The sequence below is a fragment of the Festucalex cinctus genome, chromosome 17 (assembly GCF_051991245.1).
Source record: "Festucalex cinctus isolate MCC-2025b chromosome 17, RoL_Fcin_1.0, whole genome shotgun sequence".
Lineage (NCBI taxonomy): Eukaryota > Metazoa > Chordata > Actinopteri > Syngnathiformes > Syngnathidae > Festucalex > Festucalex cinctus.
Window position 1 is genome coordinate 20,359,611 of NC_135427.1, and position 21,240 is coordinate 20,380,850.

The 21,240-nt window shown below is 37.0% G+C and overlaps 1 protein-coding gene across 2 annotated transcripts in view; it reads right to left on the reverse strand.

Moving 5' to 3' along the window:
• Positions 1–19,799, reverse strand: part of rab26 (RAB26, member RAS oncogene family) — a 53,032-nt gene extending 33,233 nt beyond the window's left edge. Inside the window, exons 1-4 of one of the 2 annotated variants that reach the window (XM_077503691.1) lie at positions 19,422–19,799; positions 18,840–19,042; positions 16,839–16,949; positions 2,244–2,285 (exon numbers count right to left, since the gene is read on the reverse strand). In XM_077503691.1, coding sequence (XP_077359817.1) covers positions 2,244–2,285; positions 16,839–16,949; positions 18,840–19,022 — 336 coding nt within the window. In that variant the 5' untranslated portion in view covers positions 19,023–19,042; positions 19,422–19,799. Of the gene's footprint in view, positions 1–2,243; positions 2,286–16,838; positions 16,950–18,839 lie in introns of both variants that reach the window. The other variant, XM_077503690.1, reaches the window with a different exon arrangement.
• Between the last annotated feature and the right edge of the window lie 1,441 nt (positions 19,800–21,240).

Consider the following 21,240-nt stretch of genomic DNA (forward strand, 5'->3'; position numbering starts at 1 on the left):
AAGTGGAAATGTAATCAAAAATATTAAATAAATAAATAAAATGTATCGCAAGTGCTTCATGAAGCTTCATTTTCTCATCACGACTGGCAAGGATCCTTCAACATAAGAATGCAACCAAATAAAATCAATAAAATAAAATTTCACAGAATGCTGCAAAAGATGTTACCAGTCAGAAGTGTTTAACTCATTCACTGCCTTTGACAAGTATACTTGCCAATTGTATTTTTTAGAGCGGTGCTAAATGGGGGCGAATCTGATTATGCTCCACTGTTAATATCAAACTTGGAAACAACTTTACTCATGCCCAACCACCGGTAGATGACATCACTGCCCCATTTTATACGAAATAAACAGTTTCAGAGTCCATGGGAGAAATGGCTGTATTTTGGCAAACCTACATTTTTCTACTGTCAATTATAAAAGAACGGGACGGGGCAAAAAGTAGGGAGTCTATTCTGTAATTTGGTAGATTCGGTTTATATATAATCATTGAATATAATATCACGTGAGTATTGAAAATGTAAAAATTTTCTAAAATGGCTGGCAGTGATTAAAGGTGCCTTCATATGAAATGTTCACTTTTGGGGGGGTTTTGACATAAGTATGCCTTACCATAGCCTGACTAAGTCCCCAAAGTTGGGAAATAAACAACCCATGTTTCCCTTTCCAATGGGCGTTTGTATCACATTAGCTCAAACAGCACTCTCAAATGGGCTGTTTCAGCAGGTCGATTTTACACGTCACTAACCCCACCTTTTTCGGTTTTACACGTCACGAGCTCAAACAAACTAACAACAAACAGCAGCAGCAGGAGGACAGCATGGTCTACGATTTTGCGGCCCATTATCTCCGGCCCGGAGGGTCGTGGAGGGCTGGCACTTACGCCGTTGGAGAGCCAAAGTCGAGCCGGTTCCGGGAATGTGTTCATTTTCCCCGTAGGACTTATGGTTCGACCGGTACGGGGGTGTCAATCCATCTCCCAAGAGTCGGGTGGCAATCCATCTCCCGAGAGTCGGGTGGCCGATTTCCAGACCCTGTATCTCCGGACCGGACGGTCGTGGAGGGCCAGCACCGAGGCCGTTGGAATGCCAAGGTCGAGCCGGTTCCGTGAATGTTCATTTTCCCCGTAGGACTTATGGTTCGACCGATACGGGGGTGTCAATCCCAGTAGCTGCACCCGGAAAAGGTGCATTGTGGAGGATTAGCAGCCCTGACAGTTTGTGGCAAACATTTAACTGACGACTGCTTCAGGAATTTGGGACAATACAAACGTGGATTAGCAGAACATCTTTCACTTATCCCAGGATTGATACCAACTATTGAAACTAATGAACCAATATTTCTTCAGGTGCAGACGTGAAGACTGTTTGTAAACAGGAGCACGCGGAAAAGATGAGACTTGGCCACCGCCAACTCATTTTGTAGTCAAAAACACACGGAAGTCTATCAAGCTTTGGCCACGCCCACCAAAATTTGCTCATTTGATGCTAGGCTAACAATAGACCTTCCTAGTGGAGACTGCAACTCTACAACAGGGTACAATTTTGTGAAATCCAGAGGATGGTTGGTGTCATTGCTGCAAAGCTCATTTCAGGAGATCTTTAAAATCTGAACCATGCACAAAGAAAGTTGGAAGGTTGTGAAAGGGAAGTGTCCTGGTAGACAAAGGATGATCTCAAAGTGTCATTATAGAAAATGTATAGGAATGTCTTGAAAATTGAAAATGTGCTACAAAACAAACGAGGTACAAATGGGCAGAAACTGGAGTCAATGTCTGTGACCAAAAAAGGAAATTGAGCTAACAAAAAACAATTCTGGACTGTGGATGGCTGGATGGAAGTGATATTCGGTGATGAATCGCAAATCTACGTTGGGCAAGGTAATGGTGCTGGATCTTTTGTCTGGTGCTCTTCCAATGACATTTATGAAGATGACTGTCTGAAGTTAACATGCAAATCTCCACACTCATTGATGATATGGGGCTGCATGTCAATTAAAGGCACTGGGGAGATGCAGTCATTACGTCGCTAGTAAATGCACAGGGTTTGATTAAAAGGATGTTTGAGGATGATATCATTTTTCAAGAAGTTAATGCATCTTGCCATACAGCAAAAACCGTAAAATGCTTCCTTCATATTTTCCTGCCTAGCGCAAGGCTAACAACGCAACTCTGTGCATGGTGAAGTTTCTCGACTAGAGAAAAACAATCGTATTTAAATGGAGTGAATGGGTTTTCATCATACCTGCAGTTTGACCTTCACAGCATCAATGCTCATCACTTTATTCTGCAAAACACGCACACACACAAAATACCCTTTAAAATCACATTTCAGACAAAAATAAAGCAATGGGTGGATAGAAATACACATTTGTTAATAAATTAAAATTGCTACTGAAAACAAAGACAGCACAAGCAGCACTGATACTTTTCGGCTGACAGCAAATAAATCACATCGACATAGAGCAGGGAAGGCATCCCTTCCTTGTTCTTACACTTGAGCATCCATTTTGCATCCCTAAATCCTGCAAAGGTAAAGCACGTGCCTTTTGTAGTCACCGTTTAATTACCTGACATGAAACAGGCATTCATGTCGCTTCCTTTAATTCAATATCTGAAGAAATATGCTTACAAGTCTCAGTAATTACAACTATAATCATGAAATTGGCGGGCATACATCAGACGGATTTTGGATTTTGTGCTGTTTGTGTACAAAAGCACAATAATATTATTACTGTACAGGCTATATGATGCGGGTATTCTCCCTAGTGAGTATTTTTGATTACTCTTTCATTAAACAAATTGCATATACTATACACGTATAGTATAGATGTCTCGGTGGGCATTTTTTTTCATGACTGTTAAAATTTGCCACATAACTTAAGCAAGTGTGAGATATGCATATATAGTAGGGGTGTCAAAATTAATGCGATGGATGGATGGATGGATGGATGGATGGATGGATGGATGGATGGATGGATGGATGGATGGATGGATGGATGGATGGATGGATGGATGGATGGATATATTTGTTGTTATTGGGGTCAAGTTGTATTTTACAATTTCAAAAATGTGCAGACTGTCACACGTTACTTCATGTTAAAGATTAAATTAGCTCTTAATATGAGAAAAATGTACTGAGCTGTCACCAGTGTCTTACAAATGCAATTATGCCAGCGAGTGGCAGAAAATGAAACAACACAAACCAATATCACACTTGTTTTTGTTTTTTTACAATACAGTACATCTTTTTAAAAGCACAATAATATTATTACAGTACAGGCTATATGATGCGGGTATTCTCCCTAGTGAGTATTTTTTATTACTCTTTCATTAAACAAATTGCATATACTATACACGTATAGTATAGACGTCTCGGTGGGCATTTTTTTCATGACTGTTAAAATTTGCCACATAATTTAAGCAAGTGTGAGATATGCATATATATAGTAGGGGTGTCAAAATTAATGTGATGGATGGATGGATGGATGGATGGATGGATGGATGGATGGATGGATGGATGGATGGATGGATGGATGGATGGATGGATGGATGGATGGATGGATATATTTGTGGTTATTGGGGTCAAGTTGTATTTTACAATTTCAAAAATGTGCAGACTGTCACACGTTACTTCATGTTAAAGATTAAATTAGCTCTTAATATGAGAAAAATGTACTGAGCTGTCACCAGTGTCTTACAAATGCAATTATGCCATCTAGTGGCAGAAAAAGAAACAACACAAACCAATATCACACTTGTTTTTTTACAGTACAGTACATCTTTTTAACAATTAATTTCTAATTTTATACCTGTTCTAAATGTACAATAAAATATATATTTTAAAGTTTTTATACTCTTGTTAATTATTTAAACATTGAACTTCTCTGCATTGCAAATTTTATCTGGAAACACAATGTGTGCTTTTGCATGGACAAATACAAAGCAAAGTGTGTTTGTTTAGAGAAGAACAATCTGCAGAGTGATGAAGCAGTTAAATAGAATGGATGGATGTGAAGCGCTGGCCTTGAAACAATAAAGGTAGCCTCATTCCTGCCTAATGTGGCTTAGTGATACTGGTGAATATGCATCAGGACTTTTGAATGGGTCACAGCGGAAAACTTTTACGGCACAGTATAATAATCCTGCTAGTTTAAAATTCAATTCCTGTAGTGAAGATTTAAGAAACTTCTTCTGGGGCACATCTAACATTTTGATGTGCCAAGATTCAATGTAAAAGGATGTTGCTTGTATGCACAACGTGCTATGCTTGAGCAGATTTAGCTATCTGACTGACTTGTGCTTGGGGGGTCTCTGCAGGCAGCACTTTATGATGAAGTCCTGTGGGAATTTGTCTGACTGCTTTGTCAGGTGAAGTTGTGCTTGGTGCTGTAGGTGCTGGTAGAAGGAAGTTTAAAAAGTGTCATAATGGAGAAAAGAGCTGAAATAATAGTTTTCACGGATGGGAGCCAATTCAGAGATTACGACTGAAATTAAACAGAGTTAATAAACCTTAATGAGAATAGAATCAAGGTCCATTGTGTTTTTGGCACATTTTACATAGAGCTTGTTGTAAAAGTGAACATAAAGAAAGAGATGAGGTTATAAATCAAGGTAAAAAGGTGTGCATTTTACATTGTGGCTTTGAATACTTAAGTTATGGAATGTAGCTCTCGGGGACAGCCACATGGATTCTTCCTTGGCCACTGTAAAACTAACAGTCATGCTCTCACATGAATCGATTAAAAAAAAAAAAGGCATGTTATATCCGAAACTCACACTGAGCGACTTTAATACTCTAAAAATGCACACTAAGTTTTTTTCACTATTATTTTTTTTTCCACCAATTTTGAATTAATGCATATTTTAGCAACAAAAAGCAATCCTCTGCAATTCTTTCACAAGTCAATTCCTTTGACGAAGACAGATGTCTTCTATTGCTGTTACCGGGATCAAAAGTTCAGGAAAAAAAAAGGAAAGTAATTTCCTCATTGGCCTTGGGTTCAACTGAAACTCTATAACATCACTGCCCACTTAAGCCTCACTGTCAAACTAAGGAGAGCCTGACTCCACAGGCTTAATAGAAAATCAATAGAATCCTGGTGGTCACCCACATGCTGTGTTCAATGATTTTGATAAAGGCCAGACTTCTTTTTATCTGGTCCAAAACAAAAATCCATAGTAGCGTCTAACCATGCAAGTACAAATCACGCAGCAGATCAACCCTTTTACGTATCAAACATAAGGCCAAGATGCTGTATGATTGGATAAGTAAAATACATTGCATGGAACAATTTTTGGAAAAAAAAAACATTGGATTTTTACACTGATTAAAACTAAAATAGGTATGCTGATTCCAAAATTGCAGTCAGGTTTTTCACACGTTGAATTTTTTTCTTCACAGCTTACTACCCTCAAGAAGAAAATTCTACTGATTAGCTGTAGAAAGACTGTAGTAAGAAGAGCTGATTACAATTGGACTCATCTACAGCTACATGACAACTTCTTTACGAAGTTACAATTACAACAAAACAAAATATTTTTTTTAAACCGTCTTTTTTTTTTCAAGTGTTCAAAGATTGTAACTATTCCATCTTAATGTTTGATTTGCATGCATACACATTTATTTAATATTTTTCAAGAAAATAGGGATCCGATTGCTCAAAAACTTGACATAATAGAGAAGAACTGAGATAATTTTTGATTACAGCCTCTAATGTTAATTTTCACCCAAACTACAGTGGAAGCTGGCAAACTAGCGAGGTGAGACCATTGATATCTTCCACACAGGACAGTGAGCCAGAAAATAGACGTGTGCGAAAGGGTCTATGGATTCTTTAAGACCAAACAGTGCATGTTTGACATTCCGCATTAAGATGAGATTTTGGTGTATTATCTTAAATAATCTTAAATATAAGGGTGCAGACGCTAATTGATATATTCGACCTCGACTGACATATGCTCAGTTGAGTGGAATTCTAGTTACACTCGATGGTCATAGTCATGGAGCGAGTGATCAAAAATCAGTCTCAAACTTTTATACAATACTCTGTGTCTTTTTTTTTTAATTCGTTATTTCAGAGTACACGTGAATGCCAATAGGTCTCCAAGCACTGTATTGAGGGATGCTCAGTTTGGACGCTGGCTTTGCGAGAACAAAGTGGCCTTTTCCCACTTTTCTGTGCTGACCCGGTTGGCTGTGAACAACTCACATTGTGCTTCTCGCACTAATCCAACTAATCCTGGATTTGTCACCCTTGCTCTCCTTTCTCCACTACCGCTTCCCTTTTCTGTTCTACATTCGATTTATATGCAGACACATCCTTCAACTGAAGTATTTAACCTCAACCTGTCTGAAATATTTTAGTAGACACTTCCTTTAAGCCTTGCGCCTCTGTTCTCCTGCATAAAAGGGCAAAACATCTATTCCATCATAAGTACTATGCTGCTGTGGTTATGGAGGTACTGTCTTATCTATCTATCTATCTATCTATCTATCTTGGAAAATATAGAAATAGCTTTGTTTATCTGTTAAGTTACTTTGTTTTTTTGGTTCATCAATCTTATCTTTAATTCACACCTCTTCACATGCGGTAAGGAAAATTATTATATTGTATACTGTATATTGTACTTCTGCAGGTGGGGAAATCCTTCAACTGTATCAAAAACTGTATTTTGGGGAAAATATTCAATAATGCTAGTGACATATTACAATGTATGTTGTTTGAAATTGGAGTTTAAAACAAAATGAAAATGACTACTTTGGATATAATAATAATAATAATAATAATAATAACAATAATAATAATAATAATAATAATAATAATAATAATAACAATAATATTTGTTATTTGCATAGCGGTTTTCGGAAGACTCAAAGCAACTTTACAAAATTAAAACTGATAACTACAGAGTCAAAAAACAAAGCAGGACATCTAAAAATGTACAACTAAAAGATACATCTAAATAATACACAATGCAGAATGAACACAGAAGAAACATTAGGCAAAGAACAATAAAATAAAAGCATAAAATGCAAAAACTGACTTCACTCAGAGTTAAGACTTCACACTGTCCATCTTAAAGACTTTTTATTTGCTTTGTGGCTCCTGTTTTGGTTAGCAAGAAAAGGTTACAAATAGAACTTTGCGTGAGACAATTACAGTAGTCTACTTTTCTTGAATGTATTTGAGCCAGGTTTTTTCGGATGATGCACCTGGTGACTATTTGGGCCACGACATCCATTAGACTTAGGACAGCAACTATTTGAGGAAACAAATATCGTGACTTCTGTCCTCCCTTTTTGTACCGCACATGCATTTTCATACTTAATGACCAGTTTCACTTTGAGTTGCTTTATTGCCATGTACTGTAAATGACACTTGAAAATACATTTGATGATATTGTGCTTTTCACATTTTCATTATTAAAATGTAGAGCGACAGCGCCAAAAATTAAGCAGTAAATAAATTGTTTTAGTAAACTAAGTGCCAATAACTCTGGGTAATAAATTAAACGTTTTGAGCTGTTGACTTATGAAGATTTATTTTTATGAGCCAAGTGCCACTGATGCATGGCGGTCAAATTTGTCATTAAATTTAATTGTACCAGTTTCTGTGTATGATATTAAAGAAACACATTTTATCGCCATGAGCTTTTAGAAACATTACTACTTTGTCTTCTGCTGTTAAAAGCTGATGAAAACATAAATAGGAGATTCATGTGCACATATGTCCATTTAAACATTTTAAATATTTCATGTACATTAACGGATAATGATTTACATTTCTGGTTCGAAATGCATCTAGAGGCGCAATGACCGTGGATAGCGTAACATGTAGATAATTGTTGTGACCTCAAAAAGATACAGACATTGCAATAATGAGACACAGCTATGAAAATATATTTCATTGATTATTTGCTAAGACGATTATTTTGCAGTGTATTTAGTGCTGATGTGCACTTCTCACACTGACAAATGGGCTGCAAACAAAGTACAGCAAAAGTTGTTCAGAAAACCACAGTCTGTGTTGCCAAAATTGGGACTTTTCAGAACCTTTGCATCACTATTTTTCAAAAACAGAACAGAATTTGTGGATTCATTTTCATATTGTGCTCCGTATGATAATGTGTACCAGCTGAGCCATGCGGTTTGACGGCTCGTTTTATGATGTTAACTCTGACTGCCAAACATTAGCAAAAAAACAACCCCAACAGTGCCAGCCGATTTCGAGCATTTTCACTCATCTTTCAAGGCAAACAAAATATTATGCGCTACAACTACAGAAACATGAAAAAGTATGTTTCTACCTTATTCCGTTCTTTAGTAATCGCCATTTGAAAATAGGTAAATGAATGACATTTAAAAGATAATTTTTTTGCACAACAGTGACTTAGATATTTTTTTTTTGTTTATTGACGCTCTGTGAATTAGATTTAATGTGACAAAGGCTTTGATCATTCACGTCGACCTTGAAAACGTTCAATTTCATCATATCAGTCAAGTTTCATTGGAATTTCATATACTGTGAGTCCATTGAAAAAAGATACAATGCTGCCATCTGCTGGCCATAGTTAGTGGGTGGTTTTGATTCAACAACCCATTGAGCAGGCGGTGCTGCACAAGACATTGCACTGCCCATTGAGAGGAAAAAAACAAACCTTAGTAAACGTCAATTAACGTTTATGGCGGCATTCATTAGGATTTTAGCATATGTCATTAAATATTTTTGGCGGTCAAAGAGTTTTGAACATTCATTTTGAACGTTCACTACCATTGACGCAAAAGATGTCAAAAATCCATTTTAACTGGGCTGGGAGTGAATAAGGTAAGGATCTTGTAAACATAAGAGAAAAAGCTTTGTAAAGAAAAAAAATCTATTATTATTATTATTATTATTATTATTATTATTATTATTATTATTATTACTATTACTAAACATACATTTAGACTGTACATAGAGGGACACCTACAGACCTCCCAAAATTATTATTATTATTTTTTTAACAACATGCATTAAAATATGTAGTTGTTGAGTTTGTTCGCAAGATGTTTTTGTTAAGCGTGCAGCCCAAAGTGCCCCTTATAAGCCATTTATTATTTGTAGACATACGACAGGATTATTTGAACAATACGGCTAACACAATTCCCCATTCCCGCTATAAATCTTACTGGACTGTAGGGATGTCTGCCAGAGCTCTGGCAGTTCTCTCTCCATTTTCCACCATGGTGTGCAAGCTCCATCAGCGCTTGGGGAGCACTGCAGCACGTTGCAGTGTTTTTGAAGCCTTGTTATTGTTTGGACTGACACAGTTTGAACAGTAGTTTGAGGCAAATAAGGTTTTAGAGATGTGTGACTGACACTGCCTCGATTTACAATGTAGTGCTGAATAATAGTTAACATACGCTAATTTGCTGTTACCGCTCTCACACTGATCACTGAAAGTTCAACATGAAACCTCATGGAATAGAAATCTTAAAAAAAATAAATAATAAAAATAATAATAATATGTATAACAGATGATTATCTAATAGGTGACTACGAGCACAAAGATGAGCAAATCACACAAAGAAATAGCCTTGAAACAGGAAACTATTTTCAGCCTTGTGTTGATGTGCTTCTCAGATCTTACAGCTCCGGTGCTCAATGTAAAGATGAAATACTTGCAACATTTTTCTGCTGCTGTAATGGCACAAATGTAAAATAATAATAAAAAAAAAAAAATTATATATATATATATATATATATATATATATATATATATATATATATATATATATATATATATATATATATATATATATATACACATTATATATATATACATATACATATATATATATATATATATATATATATATATATATATATATATATATATATATATATATATATATATATATATATACACACATTATATATATATATACATATATATATATATATATATATATATATATATATATATATAATATGTATATATATACATTATATATATATATATATATAGATATACATATATATATATATATATATATATATATATAATATATATATATATATAATATGTATATATATATATATATACATATATATATATATATACATATATATATATATATATATATATATATATATATATATATATATATATATATATATATATATATATATATATATATATATATATATATCCATCCATCCATTTTCTTGACCGCTTATTCCTCACAAGGGTCGCGGGGGCTGCTGGCGCCTATCTCAGCTGGCTCTGGGCAGTAGGCGGGGGACACCCTGGACTGGTTGCCAGCCAATCGCAGGGCACACAGAGACAAACAACCATCCACACTCACATTATATATATATATATATATATATATATATATATATATATTAGGGGTGCTAAAAAAATCGATTCGGCGATATATCGCGATACTACATCGCGCGATTCTCGAATCGATTCAATATTTTAAAAAATCGATTTTTTTTTTTTTTTTTTTTTTTTTTTTTTTTTTTTTTTTTTTTTTTTAAAGAGCTCAGAATTGTTCATTCGGTAGTCTTACCGATTCAACGTCTTATCATCATTGCTTTTTTTTTTTTTTGTTTTTTGTTTTTTTGTGTGTGTGAATCGATTTTTAAACTTCCATTTTTTATGGAAAAATACTCAACAAAACGTCTGACTTCGGGTTAGGATTCACACATTGAGCATGGAAGAATGTTATATGAACGGAACATTAAGCCTTAATATTTTATTTTAATGCTGTTCAAACATGAAACAGATTACAACCTCTATAAGACTGAAATTTCAGATAAATAAATAATACATTTTCATATAAATCTTACACTCTACAAGCTTACTGATTAGTATTTTCTAAATTTGAATGAAAAAAAATCGCAACAATCGACTTGTAAATTCGTATCGGGATTAATCGGCATCGAATCGAATCGTGACCTGTGAATCGTGATACGAATCGAATCCTCAGGTACTAGGCAATTCACACCCCTAATATATATATATATATATATATGGCGGCACGGTGATCGAGTGGTTAGCACATCCACCTCCCAGTTCTGAGGACTCCGGTTCGAGTCCAGGCTCCGGCCTTCCTGGGTGGAGTTTGCATGTTCTCCCCGTGCCCACGTGGGTCTTCTCCGGGTACTCCGGTCTCCTCCCACATTTCAAAGACATGCACGGCAGGTTAATTGGGTGCTCCGAATTGTCCCTAGGTGTGATTGTGCGCGTGGATGGTTGTTCGTCTCTGTGTGCCCTGCGATTGGCTGGCAACCAGTCCAGGGTGTCCCCCACCTACTGCCCAGAGCCAGCTGAGATAGGCGCCAGCACCCCCCGCGACCCTTGTGAGGAATAAGCGGTCAAGAAAATGGATGGATGGATGTTATTATTTTCACTTTTATTTATTTATCTTTTATTTTGGCATTTTTGGTCCTCCATAGTAGAATACGTAGTACATGCTGCTACTACCAATGCCGAGCCCGGATGGAAAAAAAGGTGGCTGTGTTTATCGCAACTAGCAGTATGATGAATATGACGCACAATGTAAGCGGAAATAGCCGACAAGTTCACATCGAGAGACATAATCAATCCAATCAATTAAAACAGTTGAGAAATTTCTGCCCATCGTGTAAATATACACTGTCACACAAAGCCACGCATTCCCTTCACTCACAGAAAAGTATCATCAGTCATCTCTGGGCCGAGCGTGTGCCAGATTTTGCTTCACTCTCGCACTGTTATCTTTAAATTGGAGCGCTTTTCTTTTTATTTCTTTTCCAGCGCCACCTCCACACAAACAAATATAAATCTCAAAAGGTTCATTTCCATTTTCCAGGAATGACAGTGGCAGCTTGGAGGTTCACAGGAAGATTTGTATTTATTTATGATAAGAAAGGCACATTTTCCTTGAATTGAAAAAAAAACAATGAGTCTAATTACTTTGACAAGCAAAAGAGCACAAAGGTGAGCGGTACTGTGTGTATTAATTTCCACAAAACTTTTTATGCGGTATGTGCAAAGAGTAATATAAGAGTAATATAAATATGTATTTTCTCTCATCGGCTAATGTTGTAAATTGATCTTAGTTTCATAAATAGTCACTATTATAAAAATATTGGAATAAAATATAGGAATTAAATAGGAATATTATTATTTGGCATGTGACTTCTGCAGACAACAGTGGAGATCACCGACAGCCTTTCTGTAGTTATTTTTGTTGGAAGGTTCTGAATTCCTGTTTCATTGTCAGTGTTGTACTGAGTAGAACAATACTGCCAGGAGCAGTTGTCATTTGTTTGGATGTAGCCGAACTTCCCATTGCACATGTCATATTCTTCTTCACATTGCAAAGTAGCTGAGACTAAATCAACTACACCTCCGCAGGCTCCAAAGAGTGCACTCAATTTTGTGCAATGTCCTCTAAGATAGAACTGAAACAAATGTGTATGCAATCAATGTCAGACTCCAAATTATTATTTTTTTCTCCAAAAAGTCACATTTGCAAAGTTAAAATTCTTTATTGTGGCAATAAATAGAAAAGACCTGCCATGAACCGTTCGTGGCTGACAATTTTACGGTAGTCTGGCTAAACATTGCAGTGGTAGTCCTTCACATGACTGCATCTCAAGTAGTAAAGTTTAAAAAAATATATATATATCATTGTATCTGCTAAATATCTAAATATTTTTCTGATCTCAGGTTTTGAATCTCGTCTGGCTCCGGCAGCTTGGCGTCCTTCAGCAAACCGTGATTGAATTGGAACGCTTCCAATTCGGAGCGCAACGAACTGAGAGAGTTGTAAAGCAAAGCAAAGCGGCGTTTAGGCCAAACTGCCAAGAATATTTGCAACAAATCCACGCCGAGGTTGTCAACACGGGCTAATTTTAGTCACGGCTCGCTCACTGCCTGCTCCGTCAACACAACGTGTTCCTTCCTCGACTGATGACCTCTGTCCGTGACGCTTGAAAAAAGCGGGAGCCATCTGTCAGCCAAATGAGCAGGACGTGCTGAATGATGTAGCCACATATTCATTGTGTAGCCGGGTTGTCATGGTTACTTGCTCAACAATCACTCAAAAAGTGCCACGCGTTGGAGCAGTAAAATGGAAACCCCAAAGACCTTCGTCCAGCCATTGCCACCGAAAACATAAAAAAGAACATCTGAATTACTTATGGGCCAAAAAAAAGAAATTACAATTACATCCAATGAAGACCTACAGTTGAGAAAATTAAGAATCAAGAGACAGCATAGGAATTAGGTAGATTATGTAAGACGGAAAGAAATAAGTGTCTGTGCTGGTGATCTTGTCCCATGGAATCTTATTAGCATGAATGTGTTTGATAATTTCTCGCCTTATCACATCCGCTTGGATTATTTTTAGTTGACACCATGGGAGCGCAGACAAAAATCATTGAGTTGAAAAGATTATTATTCTTGCAAAGTCCTACAATGTGGGAATAATAAATGTCTCTTATCTTAAGATGATGCTCATTATAAGTTGTGTTGTTGCTCTTTTGTTAAGTTGGATTCATTTTAACGCACATGATCTGAAATGGCTCAAATAATTGTAATAAAAATGTTAAGGTCGTAAATACTCAAATCCTATTAAATATGATGTAAAATCAGACAGTCTAGTCTGCTTCCTGGCTACTGTGGAGATGCTCTCAAACATCTGTTTTTACTTTGGAAAACAATGACCGAATCGGTAACATAGTACAAAATCAATCCCCCGCTTTTTTAAATCACTATACGAATACAAAGTACGAAATAAACACCAATCACCTGTTAATAAACAGTAATCAGGGGGAAATGCTTTTGTAATACATTTTTATGTAAAATGAATCAGATTTGTTGATTAATTAATTGAATAATCAATTCTAAATATATTCAATAGTGACAGCACTAGACTAGACTACAGCTCCAGTCTCCAGACTCCAGTCAGGTTTCCGACCTCATCACAGTACAGAAACAGCTCTGATTAAAGTACTGAATGATATAAGATTGAGCACTGATGCAGGGAAGGTATCAGTGCTCGTCTTGTTGGACCTCAGTGCAGCATTTGACACGATTGATCATAATATACTGTTAGACAGGCTGGAAACTTGGGTGGGGTTAAATGGAACAGTCCTTAAATGGTTCAGGTCCTATTTGGAGGAAAGGAGTTACTTTGTGACCATTGGAAATTTTGAATCTGATCGAAAGGCCATGACATGTGGGGTCCCTCAAGGGTCAGTCCTTGGACCCCTGTTGTTCAGTCTGTATATGTTACCTTTGGGTCAAATGCTTCAGAACACCGATGTTGACTATCATAGTTATGCAGATGACACACAACTGTATTTATCTATGTCCCCAAATGACAGCAGTTCTATTAACGCATTGTGTCATTCTCTAGAGCAAGTTAACAACTGGATGAACCAAAATTTCCTTCAGCTGAACGAAAACAAAACGGAGCTCATTGTTTTCGGCAATAAAGAAAAGAGGATTGCTGTTAAAAAACAGCTTGAGTCACTGTCTTTAGAAACTAAAGACCAAGTTCGAAATCTTGGGGTATTAATAGACTCAGATCTGACCTTCAGTAATCATATTAAATTTATCACTAAAACAGCCTTTTACCAGCTGAAAAACATATCCAGACTGAAGGACTGCATGCGTCAAGCAGACCAAGAGAAGCTTATCCATGCTTTTATCTCCAGCAGACTAGATTACTGTAACGGTCTTCTGACTGGACTCTCTCAAAAGAACATAAGACAATTGCAGCTCATTCAGAACGCTGCAGCTCGAGTTCTGACCAAAACAAAAAGATCAGAACATATTACTCCAGTACTTAAGGATTTACACTGGCTCCCTGTCAGCTGTAGAATCGATTTTAAAGTTCTGCTACTCGTCTATAAATCACTAAATGGTTTGGGTCCTGAATATATCCAAGAAATGCTGATTGAGTACAAACCCAGCAGGGCTCTGAGATCGACAGACTTGGGCCAACTAGTGGAACCCAGAGTTCGAAGTAAACATGGTGAAGCTGCATTTAGCTATTATGCTGCACACAGATGGAATAGGCTACCAACAGAAGTGAAGTCAGCCCCGAGTGTAAATGCTTTCAAATCCAGGTTAAAAACTTTGCTTTTTTCTTATACCTTTGATTAGGGACTTTTAAACAGCTTTAATTAAGTGTTTTTTTAATTATTATTTTTATTTTTATTTTTATTTTATTTTTTATTTTTTTTATTATCATTTTAAACTTCCTTATGTTAAATTTTTTAAAGTTTGTTGAATAATGTTTTAAGATTGTTAGTTTGTAACCTATTTTTATTTAGTTTTCTTCCTCTGAATGTTAACTACTGTTTCTTGATGCTTATGTGTTGTCTTTCCTCGTGTAAAGCACATTGAGTTGCCTTGTGTATGAAATGTGCTATACAAATAAACTTGCCTTGCCTTGCCTTGCCTTACAGCGGAGTTGGGTGGAGTGTAAACACTAAAAGATCGGAAATGTGAAGATTTAGGGAAACGTATAAACTGGGGTAAACATGCCAATTAATCAGCCAATTACTTATTTTAATTATTTTCCAATATTTATGATCGTAAGTCCTTATGCGAGTGTTCAACACAGACGGCAAGTTCGCGGTCTACAACAGTACAGTATTTGTGTAACTTCTCCTCGTCCTCTATTCCGAGTTTTACCATCCGCCACTCGCAACTGCATATGGGTCATCTCATCCATTGTAAAAAAGTGAACGTTCCAGATATTAATACAAGAGAAAGAAAGAGACTGTGGGGCAGAAGTACATCCAATAGATTGAATGACCTGATTGAGAGCTTTCACAGCATGTGAAGAGGCTTCATTCCTTTTTGCAAATCATATCATTAGTTATTAGGGGTGTAACGATATCCAAACATCACGATACGATATTATCACGATATGAAGGTCACGATACGATAATTATCACGATATTGTGGGGGGTTGGCGATATTTAAAAAAGATCACAATATTGTAAAAAAAAGAGAGCTCATACTAAAAATAAAAAAAATAAATAAAATAAAAAGAGCAATATTGTGCTTTTGTACATAACAGCAATGCATATAAACCACCTACAATCTCTAATAACAATATTGAGGCACTTATTTGCTAATGCAAGCACACATTGATCACTTCACAAGCAAATTAGGTTCCCCTTCATCTGACAATTAGCATAGATTTTAAACATAGAAGGCCAAAACATCCCGAATGAAAATTAAATTGCACTAATAAACTAGCCACTAGAGGGTGCTAGAACTGCACAGATGGAAATCAACCTGACTTTTTTAACAGATGTGTTCCTTTTAAATATTGTGAACATGACGACGACGATATTCTGGCAGTTTTAATATCACGATATCACGATATTGCCCTTATCGTTACATCCCTATTAGTTCCATCCATCCATCCATTTTCTTGACCGCTTATTCCTCACAAGGGTCACGGGGGGTGCTGGCACCTATCTCAGCTGGCTCTGGGCAGCAGGCGGGGGACACCCTGGACTGGTTGCCAGCCAATCACAGCTCACAAGGGTCACGGGGGGTGCTGGCGCCTATCTCAGCTGGCTCTGGGCAGTAGGCGGGGGGGACCCTGGACTGGTTGCCAGCCACTCGCAGGGCTCCCTATTAGTTAATACTGATAAATGTGTCTATTGTCACACAATGTATTTTTACAACTGTGTAGATAGACGAAGATATGAGGCTGATCCCCATTTGCTGCTATATTATGCCTTCCACCAGACGTCTTCTTCAAACTGATGATCACGTTTCACAAATTGTCCCGTTACATGTTCAGCTCAGTGAGTCGAAGGTAACTTACCCTGAAGTCAATGCCCACAGTAGAGATAAAGCTGCCAGCTAGAAAGGCTCCATCTTTGAAGCGTACCAGCAAACAGGTCTTTCCAACACCTGAATCTCCCACGAGCATCACCTAAGGCACAAGAGGAACGATCTCATTAACATCCGCAATAGTGGTTTGTGTTCAGAAAGAACCACACAGAGTTTTGATTGTAGTGTTGATTTAATATGAAAGTTTACTTTCCTTTCTTATTAGATGCCAACTGCAAAATGTAATGACACCCATTAAAAAGAGTTACAAAAAAAAACAAAAAACTGTCTTGCCAGGACAGATGGCCTACAATTGCACTGAGTGGACTGCAGACCATTGCAAGGACTGAGCAATCCTAAGCACTTTTTTTTCGGACTCATTTGAAAACCATGGGAGTATGCTTGTGTGCTTTAAAGGATCTGGTGAAAGCCTGGACCCAATGCAAGCAGTCAGTAACAACAAGGGGAAAATGTGTGCTTTGTCAGGATTCACCAGTTTTCACATTTTCCAGCTGAAACATTTTATCTTGGTTCCAGCAATACTCATGTGATAGTCAATGGAGCTTAAATTGTCAATAAGCAAACGAGAACATTCTAATTTTGGGGCAACACTTGAACCGATATTAACTAAAGTGTGAAATGAATACTGGTTCCTATGAGCAATTTGCATACAGCCGAGGCAAATGATTACCTTTTTTTTATTTTATTATTATCCTATTCAGAAATACAGAGTATGTGATATGTAAATGTAAAACGTTTTGTCATTAAACTTGTTCAAAAAGGAAAACAATCTGAGACAAAACTTAAAAATATAGAACATATAGCTGGTTTAATTCAAACAGTCTAATAAACCAAAGTATTTACAAATTAATATTGAACTCTCTTGTTTGGTTGGTTTCACAAGAACAGCAATATTGTTGCCGGGTCAATTTGACCCAGGCTATTTTTAATGATTTAAAAAAAAAAAAAAAAAATGCATTCCAGTAAACACTATTAACCGTTTTCATTGCAAATATTTCATTTGAAACATTTTTAACAAGTTTCATCATGAAATGAAATGGGTCAATTTGACCCAGGCTATATTTAATGCCCCAAAAGCACCCTGATAATGAATTATAGCTTGTGATGAACGGTTGTCATTGGAAATATTTCAAAATGAACCATTTTGTTTCTTGATAAAGTTTCATTGCTAAGAACTACTAATTTTAAAATGGGTCAATTTGACCCGAGCTATGTTTAATGTTCCAAAAGCAGTCCTGTAAACATTTAATTGAAGATATGTCAGAACCATTTTAATTGACACGTGTCGTAGGGAAAAAAAAAAACTACCTATTTGTCGTTTTCAATGTTAAAAAGTGGGTCAATTTTGCCCAGGCTATTTTTAACGTTCCAAAAGCATGCCGATTGACATTTAATGGAAAATGTCAAAATGAACAATTTTAATTGTCTGTCGCTAAGACATTTCATATAGCAGAAAAAGAAAAAAGAAAAGAAAGGGATAAAAACTATACTCTGGGTCAATTTGACCTAGAATGTTTAATTGCAAAACCAACAAAATAAACATAGCTTAACTGTTTTCATTGCACATCTTTGAAATTAACCATTTCTTATAGTCTGTTGACGTGACTGATGGGTCATTTTGACCCGGAACATGCTCATTGTTCCTTGCAAATATCTCCAAACGTTTATTGCTTGTTGTTTAATAGCAGAAAGCTAACGTCTGTTGTTTAACTTCAAATGGGTGTTTTTTGTTTTGTTTTTTTTACCCACAACATACAGAATAGTGAACACAAAAATATAAATTTGTTAACTAATTGTTACACATGATAATATTTCAAAGACGATTTTTAAACAAGTAACAAACAAAGGTAGACTTTATAGGAAAAGTTCAGCGGATCAGTGGTCTGCACACAGCTGCATGCGACTAATTATTCACGAGTAATTGGGTACACCTGCGTCTAATTAGATGCCCCTGCGTTCCTGTGTGGCTCACCTTGAAGGCGATGTCATAGAACTCGCCGCTGCTGCTGATGGACGGTCTACTGGGGTAAACCAGTCCGGACGTCGGCGACGCACCTGCGGCCAGACCTTTCCCCGTCCTGCCGCCGCCGCTGCTCGGCGACCCTTTGGGACTCTTGGAGGTGCCTTTACCCTTTAACGTCTTCTTTCTTGACATGGCTCTGGTAACAATCGGCGCTAACAGCATGTAGTGAGACAAAAAAAAAGATAACCAAGTCAAAAAAGGAGGATGAAAATGCGCTCCTTGTGGTTCACTTGCAGGTTGGTGGATGTGGCGCCAGGCGCGAGGAGGACGCTGCTGAAGTTCACACCCGCGCCTCAATCACTATCCTGCTGACACGCGTGATTGGAAAACAAAAACAAATTTTGTTTGAAATCATTTGACGCAAAGATAAAGATAGCAGTTACAAATATACTAGCGACTGTAACTGGAGGATGCGCTTCACAATGTAAACAGCCCTCTCTCTCTTCCCTCTTGTTGCGGATTTGAGTTAACAGAAGGCAAAGCTCGCTCTTGAGGGTTTAAAGGGAAAGTCCACCAAAAACATTTCATTACCTCTCCCAAGGCGTAAACATAGGATTGTAGTAAAAATGCGGCAGTGTGTACGACGCTTAAAGGTTACTATTTAATAAAAACGTTGTCTTCAAAGGCGCGGCTTGCTTTTGGCACAGATTTAGTATTGAAAGCGCATCATTGCACGCTGTGACACAACTCAAGGATGCGCCAACTGCGTAATATTGGACGGTTACGCGTTGTGCACCGCTTCAGGAGACAGGCCAGGAAATTAAACCGCTTCCCATAGGAGTGGATTATTAAAGCAATGTTACAAAAGTGAATGTTTTGGAAAACACTCAAAGCTACTACACCGGCAGCCAAGTTCCATGCCTAATGTAACATACTAAAAAAAAAAAAGTTACCTGCCGGGACATATGTCTGTGAAATACCTTCCCCCTCTGAAGTGAGAATGTTTAAACGAGGACGAGCAGAAATATGAAAATACCGGCCGAATAGTTTCAAGTTTTTCAACTTTACATCAGTGGTTTCTTTCGATGTGGGGATGACACATTTAGATTTTGACAACTGCACAAGTCAAATACTAGAGCTGCGAGCAGCTATAAAGGGCCCTCGCAGCCCGGGCCACGTTGGGGTCCTTGCACGTTGGGGTACTTGCACGTTAGGGTACTGGCACGTTGGGGTACTGGCATATTGGAAGCAAAATTTCTTTGAAAATGGCATAATAAACGTTTACATGTAGAATATTTTTTTTGCCAGTGTGTGTCAAGCTCAACGGGTTTTGGTGATTGTTAAGACCTGCAAAAATCAGCGTCCTTATTTATTTTTAGGCAACGAGTTGCCCTGATTGGTATTTTTTGTAAAAGTGTATATATACATCATCGCTCGTTGTACTCATTGCACAATGTTACTTTTATTGTCCAAAGGGGCAATCAAAAATGAATAAAACAAAATGGAAACGTACATACGTTTGGATCGGTGTGAAGCCAGTTAACAATTTGAGTGGTGGAAACTAAAAGAATATTCATAAATTACTTAGTTATCACACTTAGAATGAGTTTACATTTTTTGTACAAAATACCGTATGTGTTTTTTTTTTTTTATATATTATGCCTCAAGGGCTAGGTGGCGCTGTATTTATAACTGAATGTTGTCATAGAGATACCTTCAGGCCTTGATTATAAGCATACATGTCAAGTGTGGGATTTTTTTTGGAGCATGTACCGTGGAGTTATTATGCATATCCTTCATTCACGATATTGCTTTTAATGTCCACAGAGGCTATCAAAAATAAATAAAAATATATATATGTTTGGATAAGTCTGATGCCAGTGAACATTTTGAGTGGTGGAAACTAAAAGAATATTCATAAATGACTTAGTTATCACACTTACAATGAGTTTACATTTTTTGTACAAAATACCGTAAGTGGGGTATTTTTTTTTCATGCCTCAAGGGCTAGGTGGCGCTGCATATATAACTGAATGTTGTCATAGAGATAGCTTCAGGCCTCGACTATAAAGATACATGTCAAGTTTGGGATTTTTTGGAGCATTTACCGGAGAGTTATTAAGCATATCATTTTTCATTGCGAAACACAAATTTTGATGCCCCGCCCTCATCATATAGTATTTAGAAAAGTCAAGATTTTTCTCCCTGTCGTTGGCTCAGGTCTTGACATAGCCCAGGTCAAGTCTGAAGTCAGTCGGATGAAACGTGTAGGAGAAGTGGGCAAAAGTATGCCCCCTGTAAATGTGCTAAAATCGTAAAAAATGGGACATTCAAAAATTCGTAGCTCACTTCCTGTTCATTTTAGCATATGGGTCCAAGAGACTTTTTTGTAGGTCTTGGGCTCCCTCAT